General features: G+C 36.8%; 1 protein-coding gene across 1 annotated transcript in view; it reads left to right on the top strand.

Annotated features, from left to right (window-relative positions):
* erbb4a (erb-b2 receptor tyrosine kinase 4a) overlaps nt 1-17,999 on the top strand; it is a 172,165-nt gene that overhangs the window by 114,638 nt on the left and 39,528 nt on the right. Inside the window, exons 4-8 of the mRNA XM_079615910.1 lie at nt 13,494-13,632; nt 14,350-14,411; nt 16,664-16,782; nt 16,901-17,042; nt 17,241-17,354. Coding sequence (XP_079472036.1) covers nt 13,494-13,632; nt 14,350-14,411; nt 16,664-16,782; nt 16,901-17,042; nt 17,241-17,354 — 576 coding nt within the window. The remainder of the gene's footprint in view (nt 1-13,493; nt 13,633-14,349; nt 14,412-16,663; nt 16,783-16,900; nt 17,043-17,240; nt 17,355-17,999) is intronic.

Consider the following 17,999-nt stretch of genomic DNA (forward strand, 5'->3'; position numbering starts at 1 on the left):
TTCAAATGTTCTGTAAGATTCTACCCTGACAACATTTCCCCAAAACATCTGTCTGAAATGTGCATTTAAGATGGTTTAACAAATGTTTTGTTTAGCACAATTTAACACATTTTTGTGTTTTTTTTTCTTCTTCTTTTAATTGCAGATAAAAAACGATTGCGAAATGACGCTGTTTCCATTTACCGATGTTATGCGACTAAAACGTAATTTTTCCCTCTCGCGAGAAGTCATTCCAAAAATCATGGTAATGAATGTTTGGTAGGTTTATATATTGCAGCCGCCACTTATAGCCATTATTATTAATCAAAGGAGATAAGCGTGTTATCCAAGCATTAAATGGTAAGGAAAGACCCTTATATTGTGAGCGGCACAGATAGCGTAGTCTGTATGAGGAGTTTCTGGGCGTTTCTCCCTCATTTCTGCTTCGAGGTCTTGGTTGTGGCATTTCTTTGAGGTTTAGAATCCAGTATTCCTGTAATTCTTTTGTCTTTTATGAATTGAGTAAAGAACTCTGTCTCGTATTCTGTCCAAACACACCGCATCTTCTACGTCAGGTGATCTATAAATGCGCAAAACCTGTTTCCATTGCAGTTTTGCGAAATATTTCTTTTTTAAATTGCCTGAAAAACCACCTCATGCGAGCGTAAACATTTTTTTGCGATAAACGGGAGTTTTTGCGAAAATTCCGTGAAAACCACCTCATGCGAGCGTAAACACTTTTTTTGCGATAAACGGGAGTTTTTGCGAAAATTACGTGTTTCCATTTAGCGTATTTTCAATTCATAATTTCAGTTTGCGCAATTTGAAGGGTAATGGAAACGCGGCTACTGAAGAAATTCAGCTTTGCATCACAGGAATAAATTACAAATATATATTTAAAAATATATTTAATTTAATTTATTTTGTAGTTATATTTCACAATATTACTGTATTTTTGATTTTTTAACATTAGAGATGTTTTTCAAAAACATTTAAACAATGATACTAACCCCAAACTTTCAAACACTAATTACCGGATCAAAGATAATGAAGACCTGTTGTTAATTCTTTTTACAGACTGTAATTTGTCTCGTGCTAGTGCAGCACGTTCATTTACATGGCTAGTTATTATACTTCAGTCTATTTTTGTAATGTTTTGATGTCTGTGTAAGTCGTGGTCTTAGTGGAAGTCAGCAGGGACTGGTGTATGTGAACACGTTAGATAAGATTGGCGCTAATAATGTCTTTCATGCTGTGCAGTGCAGCCGCTACGATAATCATGTACATCAGAAGACGTCTCTCATATAAATTAGTCACTCTTCATTATGTGACTGCTTTTTATCTTATCAGCGTATTATGTGTATCATTTGAACATGTTTTACAGATTGCATCTAGCCTTTTTCCCCCCGTTTCTTCAGCCTTGCTTGGTTGCCATAGGGAGACTTTCGTTTACATCTTATACCATGTGAAATAGAAACTCATCTTAGAACAATATTTCCAGATCCCCGTTGGGATGCATAATGATATGGAGAGAAACAGAAACAGATCAAGGAGTCAAACAACCAACAGACAAATAGAGGAAGTCGTCGGCGCCTCAAAGCGAAATAGCCAGAGGCGTGATAGCGGTTGTCTGACTTCTCAGACTCACGGCGGCCAATAGAAGCCCAGAGGAGTTCAGCAGGTGGTACGAGGTCACAGTAGGTGAGGGACAGAAAGTTAAGACATGCCCAGCAGGCATCTTGCGTAACTATGTATTATTAATCTCAAATATGGCTTTTTCATTTTAATGGCTGATTAAACGATATCTTGGTCTAAGGATGAATAGAGCGCTGCCAGTATGGGTGCGCCACGGCATTCTTGTCTTCACTTTTATTTGTTTCCTCAAATATATGTTTTTCCTTTTATTGTTACTCTCTTTGTTGTGATGAGGTGTCAGATGGCATCTTTAAATGAATGGGGTTACAGGGCATGTCTTTGAAAAGAATCCACACAGCAGTTTTACTGCCACAAGAAATATTTTGTCAGGCTTGCAGTACATGAGAAATATGAGAATAAAACATGAACTCGGCACTGACATGCTGTATTCATAGGTATTGAATTGACTTATGGAGAACATCTGATTAGCACATTATATCATTGCAGTTCATACTCTTAATCATATTTTTTGTGCAGCTTAGTAATTCATTACTCACTTGACTGCATGTTAAGCTATATCAGCTAAAAGGGATTGTTCACCCAAAAATGAAAATTCTGTCATCATTTACTCATCCTCAAGTTGTTCCAAACCTGTTTGTTTCTTTCTTCTGCTGAACACGAAATATATTTTGAAGAATGTCTGTAACCGAACAGTTGATGAGCACCATTGACTTCAATAGTATCCCCCCCCCCCACCCCTCCAAAAAAAAAATCCAGGAAAAGGAAAATCCAGCAAACCTGAAACCTTTCATACAATATGCTTAAAAGGACATTTATAAAGAAATATCTAAACCCATTATGTCAATCAATGGTGCCACTAAAACTTTTACAGCTGAAACACACTTTTTTTGTACAATAATTATTGCAAGCATTTTTTAATGTACAAGCTTTCTGCTTTGAAACTCCCCAAAATATCTTGCGGCATAGATTTTAAGTGCGTTAGAGGAAAGACTAGTTTTGCACATTTTTAGAATCATAAAGACAAATCCATATTATATATTTGACGCTGATGTTTATTGAAAGCATTCATTTAAATTAGGTAGTGACTGTTAACAAACTCAGTATATCAGTGAGAAATGTGCACTACAACCAGAATAACTTTTATTCTATATGATACAAGAGATTGTAAAGCTTCACACAATGGATGAAATGTTCCAGCCCAGTGTTGCAGAAAGTTTCACACTATTTATGATACTGCAACAGAGACCTTCATAAAACACAATGCTGTATATCATAACCTCTATTGTAAGCAAGAAAATGCAACTGTGAAAAGGCTGTGCTCAGTGATGGGAAGCGCTGCACATTTCCGTCATCTTTTGAATTTCTTGCTAAAGTCTTTCAATCATTTTTTTTTAGCATTGAATTTCTCTATTCCTCCAGCGATGCTGGTTAAGTCTGATTCTCAAGGCAATGGTAGCCATGTTTCTGCAATTTTCAATATTAGTTCTAGGAGATGAAAGTTGTTCTTCAGCCCCTTGAGATACTCAGCACATTGATGATGAATGGCTCCTTTGATTACACCCATGTGCTCTCATGGTTCCTCTACACAGCTCTGCAGCATGATCAATAGCTTTCATAAGAAACTTATGATACAATAATGGCTGTAACCTTGTTTTCTGTGGTCCTTCAATCAGATGTTCTTCTTTTTTGACTATATGTCCTTATACAGTATATGACCTCTGCTATAACACACAGCTGCATGAAGGGCAGTTTCATCAACCTTTTAGAATCTCAGATGACGGAACTTCATGCAACATGTTGTCGGGAAAGAGTTCAATAATTGAGTGGGCAGATCCCTTCATGTAAATATTTCTTTCACCGCGTCTGGCCAAAGGTTATTGAAATAATTAATGTGCAGTACTCACGCCATCATTGCATCACAAGCACTTGTGCAGTTGCTTGAACATAAAGGCTTACATTAGACAATCTCATGAACAAGTCTGTTGTTCATATACAGTGCATTCTCCGATCTTACACAGGCATCCCAACTGCCTAAACTCTGGTTAGAGTCTTTTGCCTAAACCTTGTTTTAACAAAATGTAATAACACACTTGTTTTGCATATAAATAAGCATGCCTCTTTACCATTTTATTCTATTTTATCTTAAAAAGGTTGGTAAAAAAAAAAACAGCAATACATTTTTTTTATTGGTACACACAGCTAATTTAAGAGTAGAAGTTTTATTTATTTACTTTTATTTTTTTATTTTTTTTATAGTAGAACGTTGGTCTTTAATATATAAATCGTTACATTGAAATCTTTACAAACTGTTGGATTTAACAATAAACGACTATTATTTATAACTCTGAAATCTAGACAGTGTACATGCGAGTGTCGCAGCTTATAGTACACAACAATTTAGATAAGAAATCAGTTGTGTTTTTATTTGTCGGTTTTACAGTACATTGAATCCTGTTGAGTTATTCACTAAAGCTCTGCCATTGAGTCTACGCCATGTCTGCTGACTCCACAATTCTACCTTGTCTAATTTATTCATTATGTTACACAAATCTCCATGCAACCTATCACTTTGTGCCCTCATATGTATGCCTGTGCACATCCCCGGCGGTGTATTAATGCAGTAGCCTTGATGTGAAGCATGCTCGCCACCCACCCCCACAGAGCCTCTCGGGCTATAGTATGTCTAGTCCTCTGCTCTCCTCCACAGCCTTGGCTGCTCAGTAGTGAACGCTTTCTTGCTTCTGAGCTTCTGTCCGTGAACCCAAGGCTGGGCCTCGTTCTGTGGACGTTTTTGATCCAGCTGAGGCCCATGTATTGTTCAGCTTCTTTGCGGACAAGTTTAATGTTTTGAGCTGCTCGGATTTATTGTTCTGTTGTTTTCAAGGTCACTTATGCAGTGTCGTTGACTGTGACTTTATTCTGTGTAAAGTGGGTTGAGTGCCATTTCAGTACATTCATTTCATTTGCGCCACTTCCAAAAGAGGGACATTTTGGGGGAAATGGCTCAGTTGAAGTCACGACAAGACTGATGTACTGTAGCAAAATACCTTTTTCCTTCAATATTGTAACCGCTTTTATTGAAAAAGAAAAAAATATAGGATGGGGACTTGGTTCTATGCATCGGTTATGACTGGATTTTGAGGTGTGAGCTTAACTGCACTAAATGTGAAGTCCTGCATTTGTCACCAGAGAGAAGTCTAGTGTTTTTACCAGAAAATACATTCATGGCATCTTGATTAAAAATTGTGAGGTTGCTGTGAGTTTTTTTCCCCGTTCTTATTATTATTTTTTTCCGTTCATAAGATCTATAAATGGATTTGGAAAATAAATCAGGTGAATTTTCATTATATATATATATATATATATATATATATATATATATATATATATATATATATATATATATATATATATACTGAAAAAAAGAAAATAAAAAAAAGTTCAAATTAACCTGAGTATGTTTTATAAGAAAATACTATTTCAGTATGTCTACTTCAAAATTGTTCGAATTTCGAATTACCATGCTTCCATGCGGTCAGGATGAAGAGCCCGGGCAGACTCACGAAGATTTATGATAAAACGGCGTCTTTTCAGTTTCGAGTCAACTAGTAACCTATTTGTATTAATTCTTTCGCTACTGGCCTCTGTAACCGGTAGGCGTGGCCTCGTAGGGCAGCGAAGCAAGTGCATTCTGGGAGTTGTTTTCTTTCATCCACATGAGCCAAAAATACATTTTCTGTCTTTTCTCAGTCTAGAAGGCACCAACTTCAAACATAATTTCACATTTCTACTACATAAATGATCCAATTTAAATAGACATTCATCTTTCCAGCGGTGAAGTATCCCTTTAAGTATGACGGTTTAGCCCTTTCATTTCTCTGTGTGCGTTTACGTATTCTCTAACTTGGATGTGTTATGGTGTCAGCCATACATTTCTTTGTGTTCTGCATTGTAGCTTTATTCAATTTGGGGTCAGCCTAGACTCCAACAGCATAAATGTAATAAATGACTTAAACTGCTTAAACCCCGTTAATTTCTGCTTTTGCTACACTACATTGTTTTCTTTTAAAGCAGAAAATCTAAAACCAACTGCCTTTATTTTGGTCCTCAGCTACTGTCTTGCCGTATACTCTGCCAATCCAAAATAATGTGCAAATGTAGATTAGCTTTTTAAAGCTGTCACCTCTTACCCTTAAGAATGATAGTTATAAGTACTTTGATTTTATTTCCAAAGCTTATTGTAATAGCATTACTTCTTGAATATGAAATTATGTCTGCAAATTCTGTTTTTCCAACCATCAGTCAAGAACAAAGTGGGGACAGGAAGAGCTCTTTGTGGGTAATAATTGGTTTGCCTCTGAATCTCCCAAAAAACAAAGCCCGTTCATTGCAGCTGAATGTGATTAAAACCGCTCTCCGAGGACTTCCTGCAGTGGGGATATAAAGAGATCTCCTCACTCAATTCTGGTGGCAAATTGCATTGTGGGTGTTCCTTCTCTTAGCGACCTTTCTTGTTCCTGTTGTAATCAATGCAAAGTTCCAGCATTAACTATTTAACTCATCGTCCCTGTGGGGTGCAGTCAGAGCATTTAATGTCAAACATAATTGGTGAAAAAATCTGAGGTCTGTTATTATTAAGCCTTTTTGGCATCAGCAGTTGATTGTGTTTGTCGAGGGAAGATGTAATTGTGAGAAATTGTCATTTTTTTGTGGGCTTGTTTGGGTATTTGCAAACGAGAAAGCCTAAGGGTGTGTTTACACGACAACGATGTACTAAAAACTGAAAAGTTGTTTCTTTGCGTTTTCGTGTACAGACTACAGCGTTGTCAAACATTGGTAGAGGTGTTAGTGAGGCCAGCAGGGCCCCTGTGGTCTGTCAGGGTCCTAACACCCCGGTATATTCTATATAAAGCGCTTTGAGGTCTCCGAAAAAGCGCTACAGTATATAAATATAACAAATTATTATTATTAAAACCAACCCTGTTCAAGACCATAACCATGTCTTGAACATGGAATACATTTTTTTGTTTAATTATAAAGCATACAGAAACATAACAGTAGGTCTAATTCTTGTAGGGGAAATAATCATGAACTATTTGCAAATAATATTTGCATTAAAACTAAAGAAAAAATTCTCGCCTATGACTGAACATGTAATACACATGCACATGACGTCAGTATTTACACAGAAAATAACGGTGTCGGTTTCAAAAACTTTCATTTTGAAAGCCGTTCTCAAAAGTTTGCGTTTTCAGGCATCCCCAATGCCATTGTCATGTAAATGAATGGCCAAAACACATACAAAGTTCTCAGTTTTTTAGTTGAAAACGGTATTATGTAAACGGCTTGCAAGTTTTGCATCCTCAGATACACATTTGAGACCCTTAACAAGTAAAATAGAAAGCCACAAGCAGTGTGTGTATAATCTGTATTTCAGTTTCGGTTTTCTGCTCATTTATTGTTATCAATGTTTATGTGGAAACCATTATACATTTTTTTCCAGCATTCTTTGTTGAATAGAAACGAAGATAAAATAATAGAAAGCACAGCATATATTTTGACACAAATATTTTATGTCTTTACTGTCAATTTAGACAAATTGAATGCATCCTTGCTAAATAAAAGTATTAATTTCACTCTACACTAGATTTGAAATTACTTAGTAGGGAAAACCATGACTGGTCTAAACAAAACCCTTTTTGTGGCCGAAGATTATATGCAATAATGCCGCAACCTAGTGCAGTTGTGTATTAATTCAGAGAGGAAAATATTTGCATACTGCAGTGCTTCCTAATGTAATGTAATCTTCTGTGACAAGAGCTAATTGCATATTCCAAGAGGTTGCCAGTTTGTTTTACCAAAGGGGTTTGTGTGTTAGTGGTTTGACATTGAGAAATGACTTATTGGATACTGTGAGACTAAATGCCTGCATTGTGAGTGTAAGTCAGTTTGCTTTGAACTCTTCAGGGTCTCCGTAATCGAGATGGCATTCATTCTATCAAACTCTTTGTAGTGTAATGGATAAAGCAAGCCGCCTCATGTCCCGAATTCATTATCAGTACAGTTTGCTGGAAAGCTGTAATGTTAGTATTTCAGTTGATCTTTGTCTAAGGACATGATTTCAAAGGTACATGTAGGAACATGAAAGGAATAGGTGAGAAATGTAAGGTGCACATGTGAGCTTGGTCTGTGAGATGGCAGTCGTATCACCGCTCCACCAACCCTCCCAGCCTGCCCTCCTGAGACCCTGCTGTTGGGTGTGATTTCTGGGACGCTCCGCTATCTCCACAAGCCAAACTCCCCTCCCTGTGTGGCTGAATAATGAGACGCTTCGTGAATGTGGACGGGTGGAGGGCTGGGGCGATGGAGGACCGTGGATCATGATGCTCGTCTGAAGAGGATATTAGTGGAAGTGGCACTAAGCGACAGCAAGATGGAACTGGAAATTTCATTAGCATTTATTTTATATAAATAGTGTGACTCCGCACATCTCTCATTTTAATAGGGCCGTGTTTTCTCCAGCAACCATTTCAGGCTCTGTGGATGTTAGGGAAATGTAATAAGAAGTTGCAAAGTGACTCGATGATATTGGCAAGTCAGTCAAGCCCGCTAAAGCAGCGATTCTTGATAGCCGCATTTCCACCATCGGGCCGAATGGTTCTAAGGAGGGTAAGGAACGGTTCCTGTTATATTTGCCACTCTAAAAAATGCTGGGCTGTTTTAACCCAATTTTGGGTCAAATATGGACGAACCCAAACGTTGGGTTAAAAATTTAATTGAAAGATTTAACCCAATTTTGGGTCAAATATGGACAAACCCATTGGGTTAAATCTTTAAATTACATTTTTAACCCAATGTTTGGGTTCATCCATATTTGACCCAAAATTGGGTTAAAACAACCCAACATTTTTTAGAGTGATGAGTTTGGTTTGGCACAGCATGATTACAAACCATTCTGGGTTGGCTTTCATTTGGCTAACCGCTCTGGGGTGCGTTTCCCAAAAGCATCGTTGGCCAACTATGATCGCAATTTCCATTGAACTCTATTGGGAACGACAGAACTTGCGACCATAGTTGGCTTTGGGAAACAGCCCAGAACGGTGCAGGTATTTATTACTGGTATTATAGGTATTATTTACAACCTATTTATTAATTTAAACACTTTTAACAACCTTTTAATCCTGAGGCCCCCTAGTGCGATCCAGTCTGGTTGAGAACCACTGTTCTATAGCTTTTCTTGAAAGATTTTTTTTTTTTCTTGAGCAGCAAACCAGCATTTCTGTCAGGGACACTATCATTCAAGCCGCGTTTCCTCCGAAATTACCCAGAACAATTTGACCCAGGAACTTTTTTTGCCCCAGACCGGTTGCTTTCTGCGTTTACACCGCGGTCTAAAGTACCGGGAAGATTATAAACTGCGCGCTCCCAGTCTGCGACGGACAGTAGCCTAATCAGTTTTGAGCGCTACATTTATAATAAGTATGGAGGAGATTCAAACTGTGCTGCAGTTGTTTGTGATGTATTGGTTTACTAACGAGGTAATTAAGAAACAGCAGAAAAGAGACTAGCACTGATAAAGCATGTTCAGAAAGCTCATAATGCTATAAAATTAGACGATGCGGACATTGACCGTGAGATGGCTAGGACGAACGTGCAGAACATTTCCTGTTACACAAATACGCTTAATAAAGCCTGAACCTTGTCGTCGGTCCAGCTGTGGTTTTCTTTTTAAAATTAAATTCCATATTTGCAGACAGACAACTCTTACTGCATGAAGCCACGAACCACAATAGATATTTAAAAATGCCGGTTAAAATAGAATGCTGCGTGGAGTCATCCAATCAAAATGCGGCGTGAACACAACCAATCAGCATGTTCAGCGCACAAGTCCCGCCCCCGAAAGTTCCTGAACTTTGAAAAAGTACTACCTCCCCAACAGGGACTTTCGGAGGGGGAAATATTTACCCGGAACTTCATTTAGACCCTGATTCCTGCGGTGTAAACACACAGAGTACCACCCCAAAGTTCCTAGTTCCTGGGGAAAGTTCACGCGGTGGAAACGCGGCTACAGTTTGGATTGGCGGTATGGTTCCGTTCTCGGCAAGAACTCCCTGTGCATCCATGTAGCCTAGCATGGATAAGAGCAGGGAGAGCAGCAATAACCCTCCTTAGGCTAAACAGAGCAGAACCAACATGAATGTATTGCAGATATCATTAATTCAAAAAAAGTATAACATAATTAGATAATTTATTCTGATTCAAGGGGAATCAGAATGCCAAATCCTGACTGACGAGAGGAGGAGCTGGGGAGGGAGGAGGGTAATTCGCTCCTGAGAAACGTGATAGAAGCTGATAATACTGAAGGACCTTTTGTATACAGTGATAGGCGTCATATTCCTATAGGTAGAAATGGTTCAGCTGATGCGAGCTTGACTAACGTGACCTGCCAGAACTGACGCCACGCTTAATAATAGAATGATTAAGTGAAGCTGAAGACTGGAGTAATGATGCTGAAAATTCAGCTTTGCCATCAGACATAAATTACATTTTAAAATGTAAAAAATATAAAAATCTTACTGACCCCTATCTTTTGAACAGCAGCATTTCAAAATAATAGTATTACTATCTGAAACATAGTTTTAATATCCTCAAGATTTTACATAGATAGATTTTCCATAAAGAACTCTACATGTCGTGTCTTTTGATTTATGGCCAATGATTTATTTGACCATTAGCAGTTTTTAACTCTGGGAGATCCTGAGCTGTCAGTCGAAAAGACACCAGAAAAGCAAAGCAATCTTTCAGAAAGTTTTAACAGCTGTTATTTATTTTATTTTTTTCCCTTGCATATTATTTCAGTTATCGGGACAATGCATCACATTTGTCACACTGATTCACTGTGAAGCAATAACATTTAAGATGGCTGAAATTTAATCAGAAGGCTTCAACACAATTACGGATATCCACGAGGAGGCCCTCCTCCACACAGTCTGCGCTCTCAGATACGCTCACATTTGTCATGCAAAACAATCTCTCCACTGCTGTCAAAGAAACTAATGGAAAACATTGGGATTTCTTTTAGAGTTTTATGTAGAGACAAATTTGAGCTCTTTTAGGCTAAGAAGGATAGTATCTGTCACATTAACTGAAAAGGTGGGTGGGGGGCAACTCGATTTATTATTCATAATCATATGTAATCTACACAAAAAGCTAAGCTTACACTCACAGCTTTGTACATATATTATGAATAAACACTGGGGTCAGTAAATAAGCAACACAAAAGTGAGTCAATTTGTAAATTCTAACTGTAATTCTGCAGAATTTAATAATAAAAAATAATATAGTATATCTTTTTTTTATTCATTTTTAAAGAAATTGTGCAAAATTCGCCACTAAATGTGTGTTCACGCCATGTTAGAATTTACATAATTAATAATTATTAAGGTATGGTCTCTAGATTACATGCCTTGAGTCCTTCTTTCACTGTAAATCTATTGGATTATTTTTTTGTTTGCTTTATCATCCAGGAGGAATAAATCATGTCTGATTGCTTGGAAAAGCAATAGCAAACATCGTTCTAATCTGATGTATAATTCATATTAGCTGCACAGAGAAAATAATGAGAGAAAAATCCCTAACCCTAAAGCACGAGTTAAAAGCAAGCGTAAACTTGTAATCTCAGTCCATTTGCAGGTTTTATATATAATGTATCTTTAAGATCTTTCCTTCTGCACTCCACTAGAGACATAAGTGATGCAATTTTAATTTAGTTATTGTTGTCAAAGAGGAGACCCGCCTCTGTACTTTTATCATCATCTTTCTAAGTTGAGCTTGTGTTCAGCTATTTTATTTTCAGTCTATTAACTCTTTTCCTTTCAGCGTTTTTTTTTTTTTTTTCAGCCAGAACCTGTATTTTTGATAATTTTCACAAAACTTTCATGGCCCCCAGAATATTTTGTTGTATGAATATCTGAACATGCAATATTGATGATCGCATTGTTTTACATGTGCATAAGCAATGCTTTTATTGCTTGTTTCTGCTTCCCTTCGCCTGTGTTTTGATCCGGAGATGTACTCTTTCAGAAGATGCCTAATAGCGCCCCCTACCGTATAACATGATGCGTCTGAAATCGCGTTCAGTTGGAGTAGGTACTACATTTGAAATTACTTCACAACCGTTAAAAAATACGTATATGTATATATATCTAGTATGGACGTACTACATTCGCCATGTTGTTACTATCACGTGACTTATACCAGCATCAGTTGCATCACTTCACTGCCATTCATAAATCCTCTCCCGAGGCCTCATGGGATTGTAATGTTTCCATCGATTGCAAACTTCAGAATCTCAGTGGAAGTAGTAGGCCATCCATGGACTTTCCGCCTATACTGTTTTTCTTTTGGACATACTACTATTTTGGCATACTGTTTTTCACATAGTACAGGGAAGTATACGATTTCGGACGCAGTGACAGTGAAAAACACGGACTGCTGGAAAAGTCCGTCAATGGCGGGGAAAGTGTTAATACACATAAATCCTGCTTCAGTTTGTGTGGACTACGAGATGTTGCTGGTTACAAGGAAGCCAGTATGAAAGCTAATGGTGTATTTCTGGACGTTTAACACAGGGTCACTACACTGAATTTGAAGGAAAATTAACCTAAAATATAAATAATAAATAGATCTCAGCATTGTGATTATTATTATTTATTTATTTTCAATTGGCAGACCATACAATGAGTAAAAAAAAAAAAAACATTCACTTGACTGAAAAAGGATCCCAAGCCAAACAGTGACTAGAATATCTTCGAAAACCGCTAATATGTTTGTGTTTGTGTTTGGAAAGAAATCAGACCTGGTTCTCATCCAGACTCATTCATTGTGTTTGTATAGCACAGTACAATACAATCAGCCAACCATGCAAGGTGTCTGATGCACCTTTTCACACTCTCAGAAGGGAGCCTGGAACCAGAGAGACAGTTATGGACCACAGGCTGATCTAGATAAAGGCTGAAGGTGTTTATGGTAGAGGACGTAAAAAATGAGATTTAATAAAAGGAAATAAATACAATTTTTTTCTTAATTATTGTATTTGCACACTGAGCATGAGACTGATAAATTGAACTGTCTGGACGCTTATCTCTGCATGTCAAACTCGCAAGCTCATCACAACCAGCGTGACCCTTTCCAACCAGCTAAATGGTGCAGGGAACCCTGATAGATACTTTCCAGGATAACCGAAACTTGAGATTATAAGTGTATGCTGCTGTGTAGAGAAAAGCTGAAATCAATGAACGACACGCACAGACAGTATCGATGTGAATTGCTCTGTCAGCTCAGGAATGGAGTGGAGTACAGCATGATGGAAATATGCTCCTTTGTATCAGTGTTATTTTATAAACTATCATATTTAGAATATGCTTTTTTTATATTTTGAATTTTCAGTTTAAGTAATTTTATGTTTTTGTCATTCAATATTTCAATTGTTCAATGCTTATATTTAGCTTTATTTCATTTTAGTTTTAGCAATTTTAGTAAGTTTTCTAAAAAGTTTTTTATTTTTTATTAAAGTAGTTTTTCATGATTTTAAGTTTTAGTTGACAAATGTAAACAGCGGTTTATGTTAATAATTTCTTGGTTATCTTACTGCTACTGTGAGACCCAACAACTAGTTGAACAGTTAAGTGACACTTAAAACAAAATTATAAATGTAATTGTTTATAATGATATAAAGCCAAGTGCCATTCTTTGATATTTCACAAGTCAAACAATAATGTAATAATCCAAGTTCTTTTTCAGCTCCTGCAGCTAATTTTCTGCTTATGATAAGTTTATATTCTAACATTTTGTACCAGAAATCCTGAATGGAGGCGTGTATGTGGATCAGAACAAGTTCTTGTGCCATGCTGACACCATCCACTGGAATGACATCATCAAGAACCCGCGTTCTGAACTTCTGGTGGTTCCGTCCAACAACAGTGGAAACACATGTGAGTGCCTCATTGAGAAGATTTGACAGTTTAATAGCCATAGTGTTTTTTAAACCAATAATGTTCATATCATCAACACATACAATTGACTTCCTGACTTTTTATGACTAACTTTTGTTATTATTATTACACTCTAAAAAATGCTGGGTTGTTTTAACCCAATTTTAGGTCAAATATGGACAAACCCAGCCATTGGGTTACATTTTTAAATTGCATTTTTGATCCAACATTTGGGTTTGTCCATATTTGACCCAAAATTGGGTTAGAACAACCCAACATTTTTAAGAGTGTATATTTTTTTTATAAAGTATTATTATTATTACTGTTATAATTATTATTATTACAAAATCAAATGTTATTTGTACGAAAACCCTGAAGATGGAGAGGTGGCCTTTCTGTTTTTATCCTCTTTCACACATTGTAATTGTAACAGTTAATTTATTCCAATCATTTATTCCATGAATATTAATCCAGGTCTTTCAAACTCAATTTGAAAACTATTACATCTACAATAGGGAACTAGTCTGTGCAGAATAAACAGCTGTCAGTAGTACAATTCTAAGGATGATTGAATACATTTAATACCAGTAAATGTTACAGGTTTAGACAAACGCAATTCAAATTCAAATCTAGTGGCTGAACTATTTATAAGTCTGAACGGTTAGTTTTATACGGAACACAAAAGGTCATGGTGATTATTGTGGGTTATTTCCGCAGGCAGACGGTGTCACAGATCTTGTAATGGACGTTGCTGGGGTCACCAGGAAGACCAGTGCCAAAGCTGTGAGTTTTTATCCATACTATCTACAATATAGCACAGCCACATTGTCTCTTCCACACTTTAATGACAATTTAGCACTTTAAGAATTAAAATTGCCATTTAACTCTCTGGGTTTTGACATGCCCTGACATTTGTGCTATTTTAAGTTGCTTATAAGGCTAAAGTCTGATTACACTGTATTCAACTCAAACTGAGCTACAATAATATGTCAGAAACATGTACATGTTTACAATTTTAAAGTAGAAAAAGTAGACCCTTTACAGTTTCCAATGATGTATTGACCATACATTCGTTTTTTAAGTCGATTTTGCTGGTGTCAACAAAATCTGCTAGAACGCACTGGTGCATTTGTCGACCCCGGATATATACTGTATTATATATTTTTTTACTTCATCCCTGATTGTTCTTTATAGGCAAACTAATTAGACAATTGGTGTAAGCAGCTGTAAACATATCACACAATTACCATAAGTCTACATGACTGCATGCATTATAATTTTTTTTTTTTTTTTTTAAATAAAAGCCAATACTAGCTTTGTGTGACAGAGACATTTGATTTACAGATGAACTGTCTAGAAACAATTGAGACCGCACACATTCCTCTGGGAGGGATTGATCGAAGTATCATTATTCATGTTTTGAGCATTAAGAACTCTTTTGAATGCTAGTTATATTTACTTTTGTTTCCAGACTGATTTTTCCATTTGATTGTTTGCGGCTACAGTATGTGAGTTGTTTTTCTTAATTTTTCTTAGTTTTTTTCAGTGGTTCTGAAGTTATGCATTTTCATTTCTGACACCATTTCTAATAAAAGGCAAAAGTCTGCTGTCTGGTATTGTCAGTTTGAGCCTGTGGGCCGGTAGCTGTGATAATCAGCTGGTAGAAGGGTTATCAGGGCATCTCTACTGTCTGGAACCTGCTGGTGATACAGCTCATGGTGTGGGTGGTAATTAGAGCTTAATAAAAGAGTGACAAAAAGAAGGACAGAGAGAGAGACAGTGATCATATTCTCTTCTGGGTGTCAGAGTGATGCACTTTAACAGCACAAGACGTTTCAGACTGCTGCAGACGCCGTGAAGTATTTCAAGTCATCGAGTTGATGTCTATTAAGACAGAGTGACAAACTTGTTTTTTGACAATGTCTGTTTTGGTTTTGCACACTACCTCACTTAACTAATTCAGCTGTCAGAAAGAGTCCATTTGTATGAATCACAAAACTTTCATGGCCCCCAGAATATTTTGTTGTATGAATATCTGAACATGCAATATTGATGATCGCATTGTTTTACATGTGCATAAGCAATGCTTTTATTGCTTGTTTCTGCTTCCCTTCGCCTGTGTTTTGATCCGGAAAAGCATGAATGATAAGAATGTAAAAGTGTACTTTGAAATGCAATGTCAGTCGCTTTGGATAAAAGCATCTGTCAAATGCATGAAAAAAAAAAACATCTCACAAAATAATTTGTGGTCAAATGTGACTTTAGAGTAAACAAACATGACGGACAATGGTGATTTGAATGAAGTCACGGTATGCTTCCGTCAGCTCATTTCCTGATGTTGTATCCTTTTGTTCCCCACAATAATCTACATGTGCATGCGCGTTTGTCCTCGGGGTTCCGCCCACACTGATAGACTTCGGCTCGTAAATATTCAACATGTTGGGTCACAATTTGAGATCGGTGAAACTCCAGCGTGCTTTTTCAATTATTCAATCACTCTCAACACACATCACACCACAGGAAAATCTGATAAAATAATCTGTAGAACCATCAAGATAATCGACACTTTAACTAGGATTGCCAGAAGGGAAGAATTTGGCCCAAACTCGGCCCGGTTATCTTGTAGTGTGTGTGTGTGTGTGTGTCTTTTCTCAAGACACTTTTCTATGCCAAGTATATGAGTTGAATGCCCACTATATTAGCAAGGAGAATTGTAGATATTTGACTATTTTGAGATGTAAAAGTTGTATTATTATTCTTTTTTATTTTGAGTGAATCATAAGTAAATATTGTTAAAATTATTTTATTTTTTATTCCAAGCTGTTAGCTATTCATGTTTATTTATATACTGTATTAATTATTCATTACAACTGTTACAATGGCCGATATAATTCATAGATAGATAGATAGAGGACAGTTATATGATTGATTTGATTGATTGATTGCATGTTTATTGGCCTTTGATATAGTTTTTTTTTTTTTATAGAAAACTATTTATTCTCATTCTTCCTCTATCTATATTCCTAATCATACAGTGACGAAGACGGTGTGTGCAGAGCAGTGTGATGGACGCTGTTTTGGTCCGTACGTCAGTAACTGCTGCCACCGTGAATGTGCAGGAGGCTGTTTCGGACCCAAAGACACAGACTGCTTTGTATGTCAACTCTTTATTCTTACCTGATTCTGCACGATTTAAAAGGGTAATAAAGGCAATGACAAGTGCCTGCTCACTTTGTTTGGTATGTACATGATTGGTGTTTTTTTGTTCTCAGGCTTGTACCAACTTTAATGACAGCGGGGCCTGTGTGACACAGTGTCCTCAGCCATTCGTCTACAATCCAACAACTTTCCAGCTCGAACACAATCCCAACGCCAAATACACATTTGGAGCTTTCTGTGTCAAGAAATGCCCACGTAAGTTAGCTTTCTTGGAGGACGGCATTACTAATTTAACCAACAAACACTTTCCCATGGTAACTACTCTTCATGTGCATAGCGTATGGGTGATTTGGCCTGATTCCATTTCCATTTTGAGATATTATCTTTTTTCCATCTCAGACTATCATTGCACAGCAGTTACATACTCTAATATTTTTGCTGTCTGGAACTCAGATAATTTTGTGGTGGATCACAGCTCATGTGTCAGAGCCTGTCCGAGCAACAAGATGGAAGTGGAGGAAAATCACATCAAGATGTGTATCCCGTGCACTGACATCTGTCCGAAAGGTCAGTGCTATTCATAAAGGTTGTTCTCATGTTGACATTATGAACATGATGATACAAAAATGTCCTGAGGCAACCATTTTCTCTGCAGGTAATAGTAAATTTAGCTTCCTTAGCTCAAATAATACTACAAAAAAGTACACTACCATGCACAACTTTGGGTCAGTGAGATTTTTTACTTAAAAAAAAAAAGTTCACCAAGCTGCATTGATTTGCTCAAACGCATGGTGAAAATTGTGTGAAACATTTTTACAATGTAAAATAATGGTTTTCAATTTTAAAAATGAAATTTATTCCTGTGATGGCAAGGCTGAATTGTCAGCATCATTACTCCAGTCTTCCTAAAATCTGAAATCATTCTAATATTCTTATTTGCTGCTCAAGAAACATTTCTTACTAATATCTGTGTTAAAAATGGTTGTGCTTAACATTTTTTTTTTTTTTTTGTGGAAACATTTTCAGGATTATTTAATAAATATAAAGTTCATAAGAACAGCATTTATTTGAAATGCAATCTTTTGTAATATAAACTTCTTTACTTTCTTTGAAATGAAAGTACCAGCATGTTGCTTTGGATACTGGTCATCAGGATTAGATGCTTGTGTTATGGTGTCTCAACCAGGCTTCTTAACCATAGATAACATTCTA

Source organism: Phoxinus phoxinus (assembly GCF_949152265.1).
Source record: "Phoxinus phoxinus genome assembly, chromosome: 6".
NCBI lineage: Eukaryota > Metazoa > Chordata > Actinopteri > Cypriniformes > Leuciscidae > Phoxinus > Phoxinus phoxinus.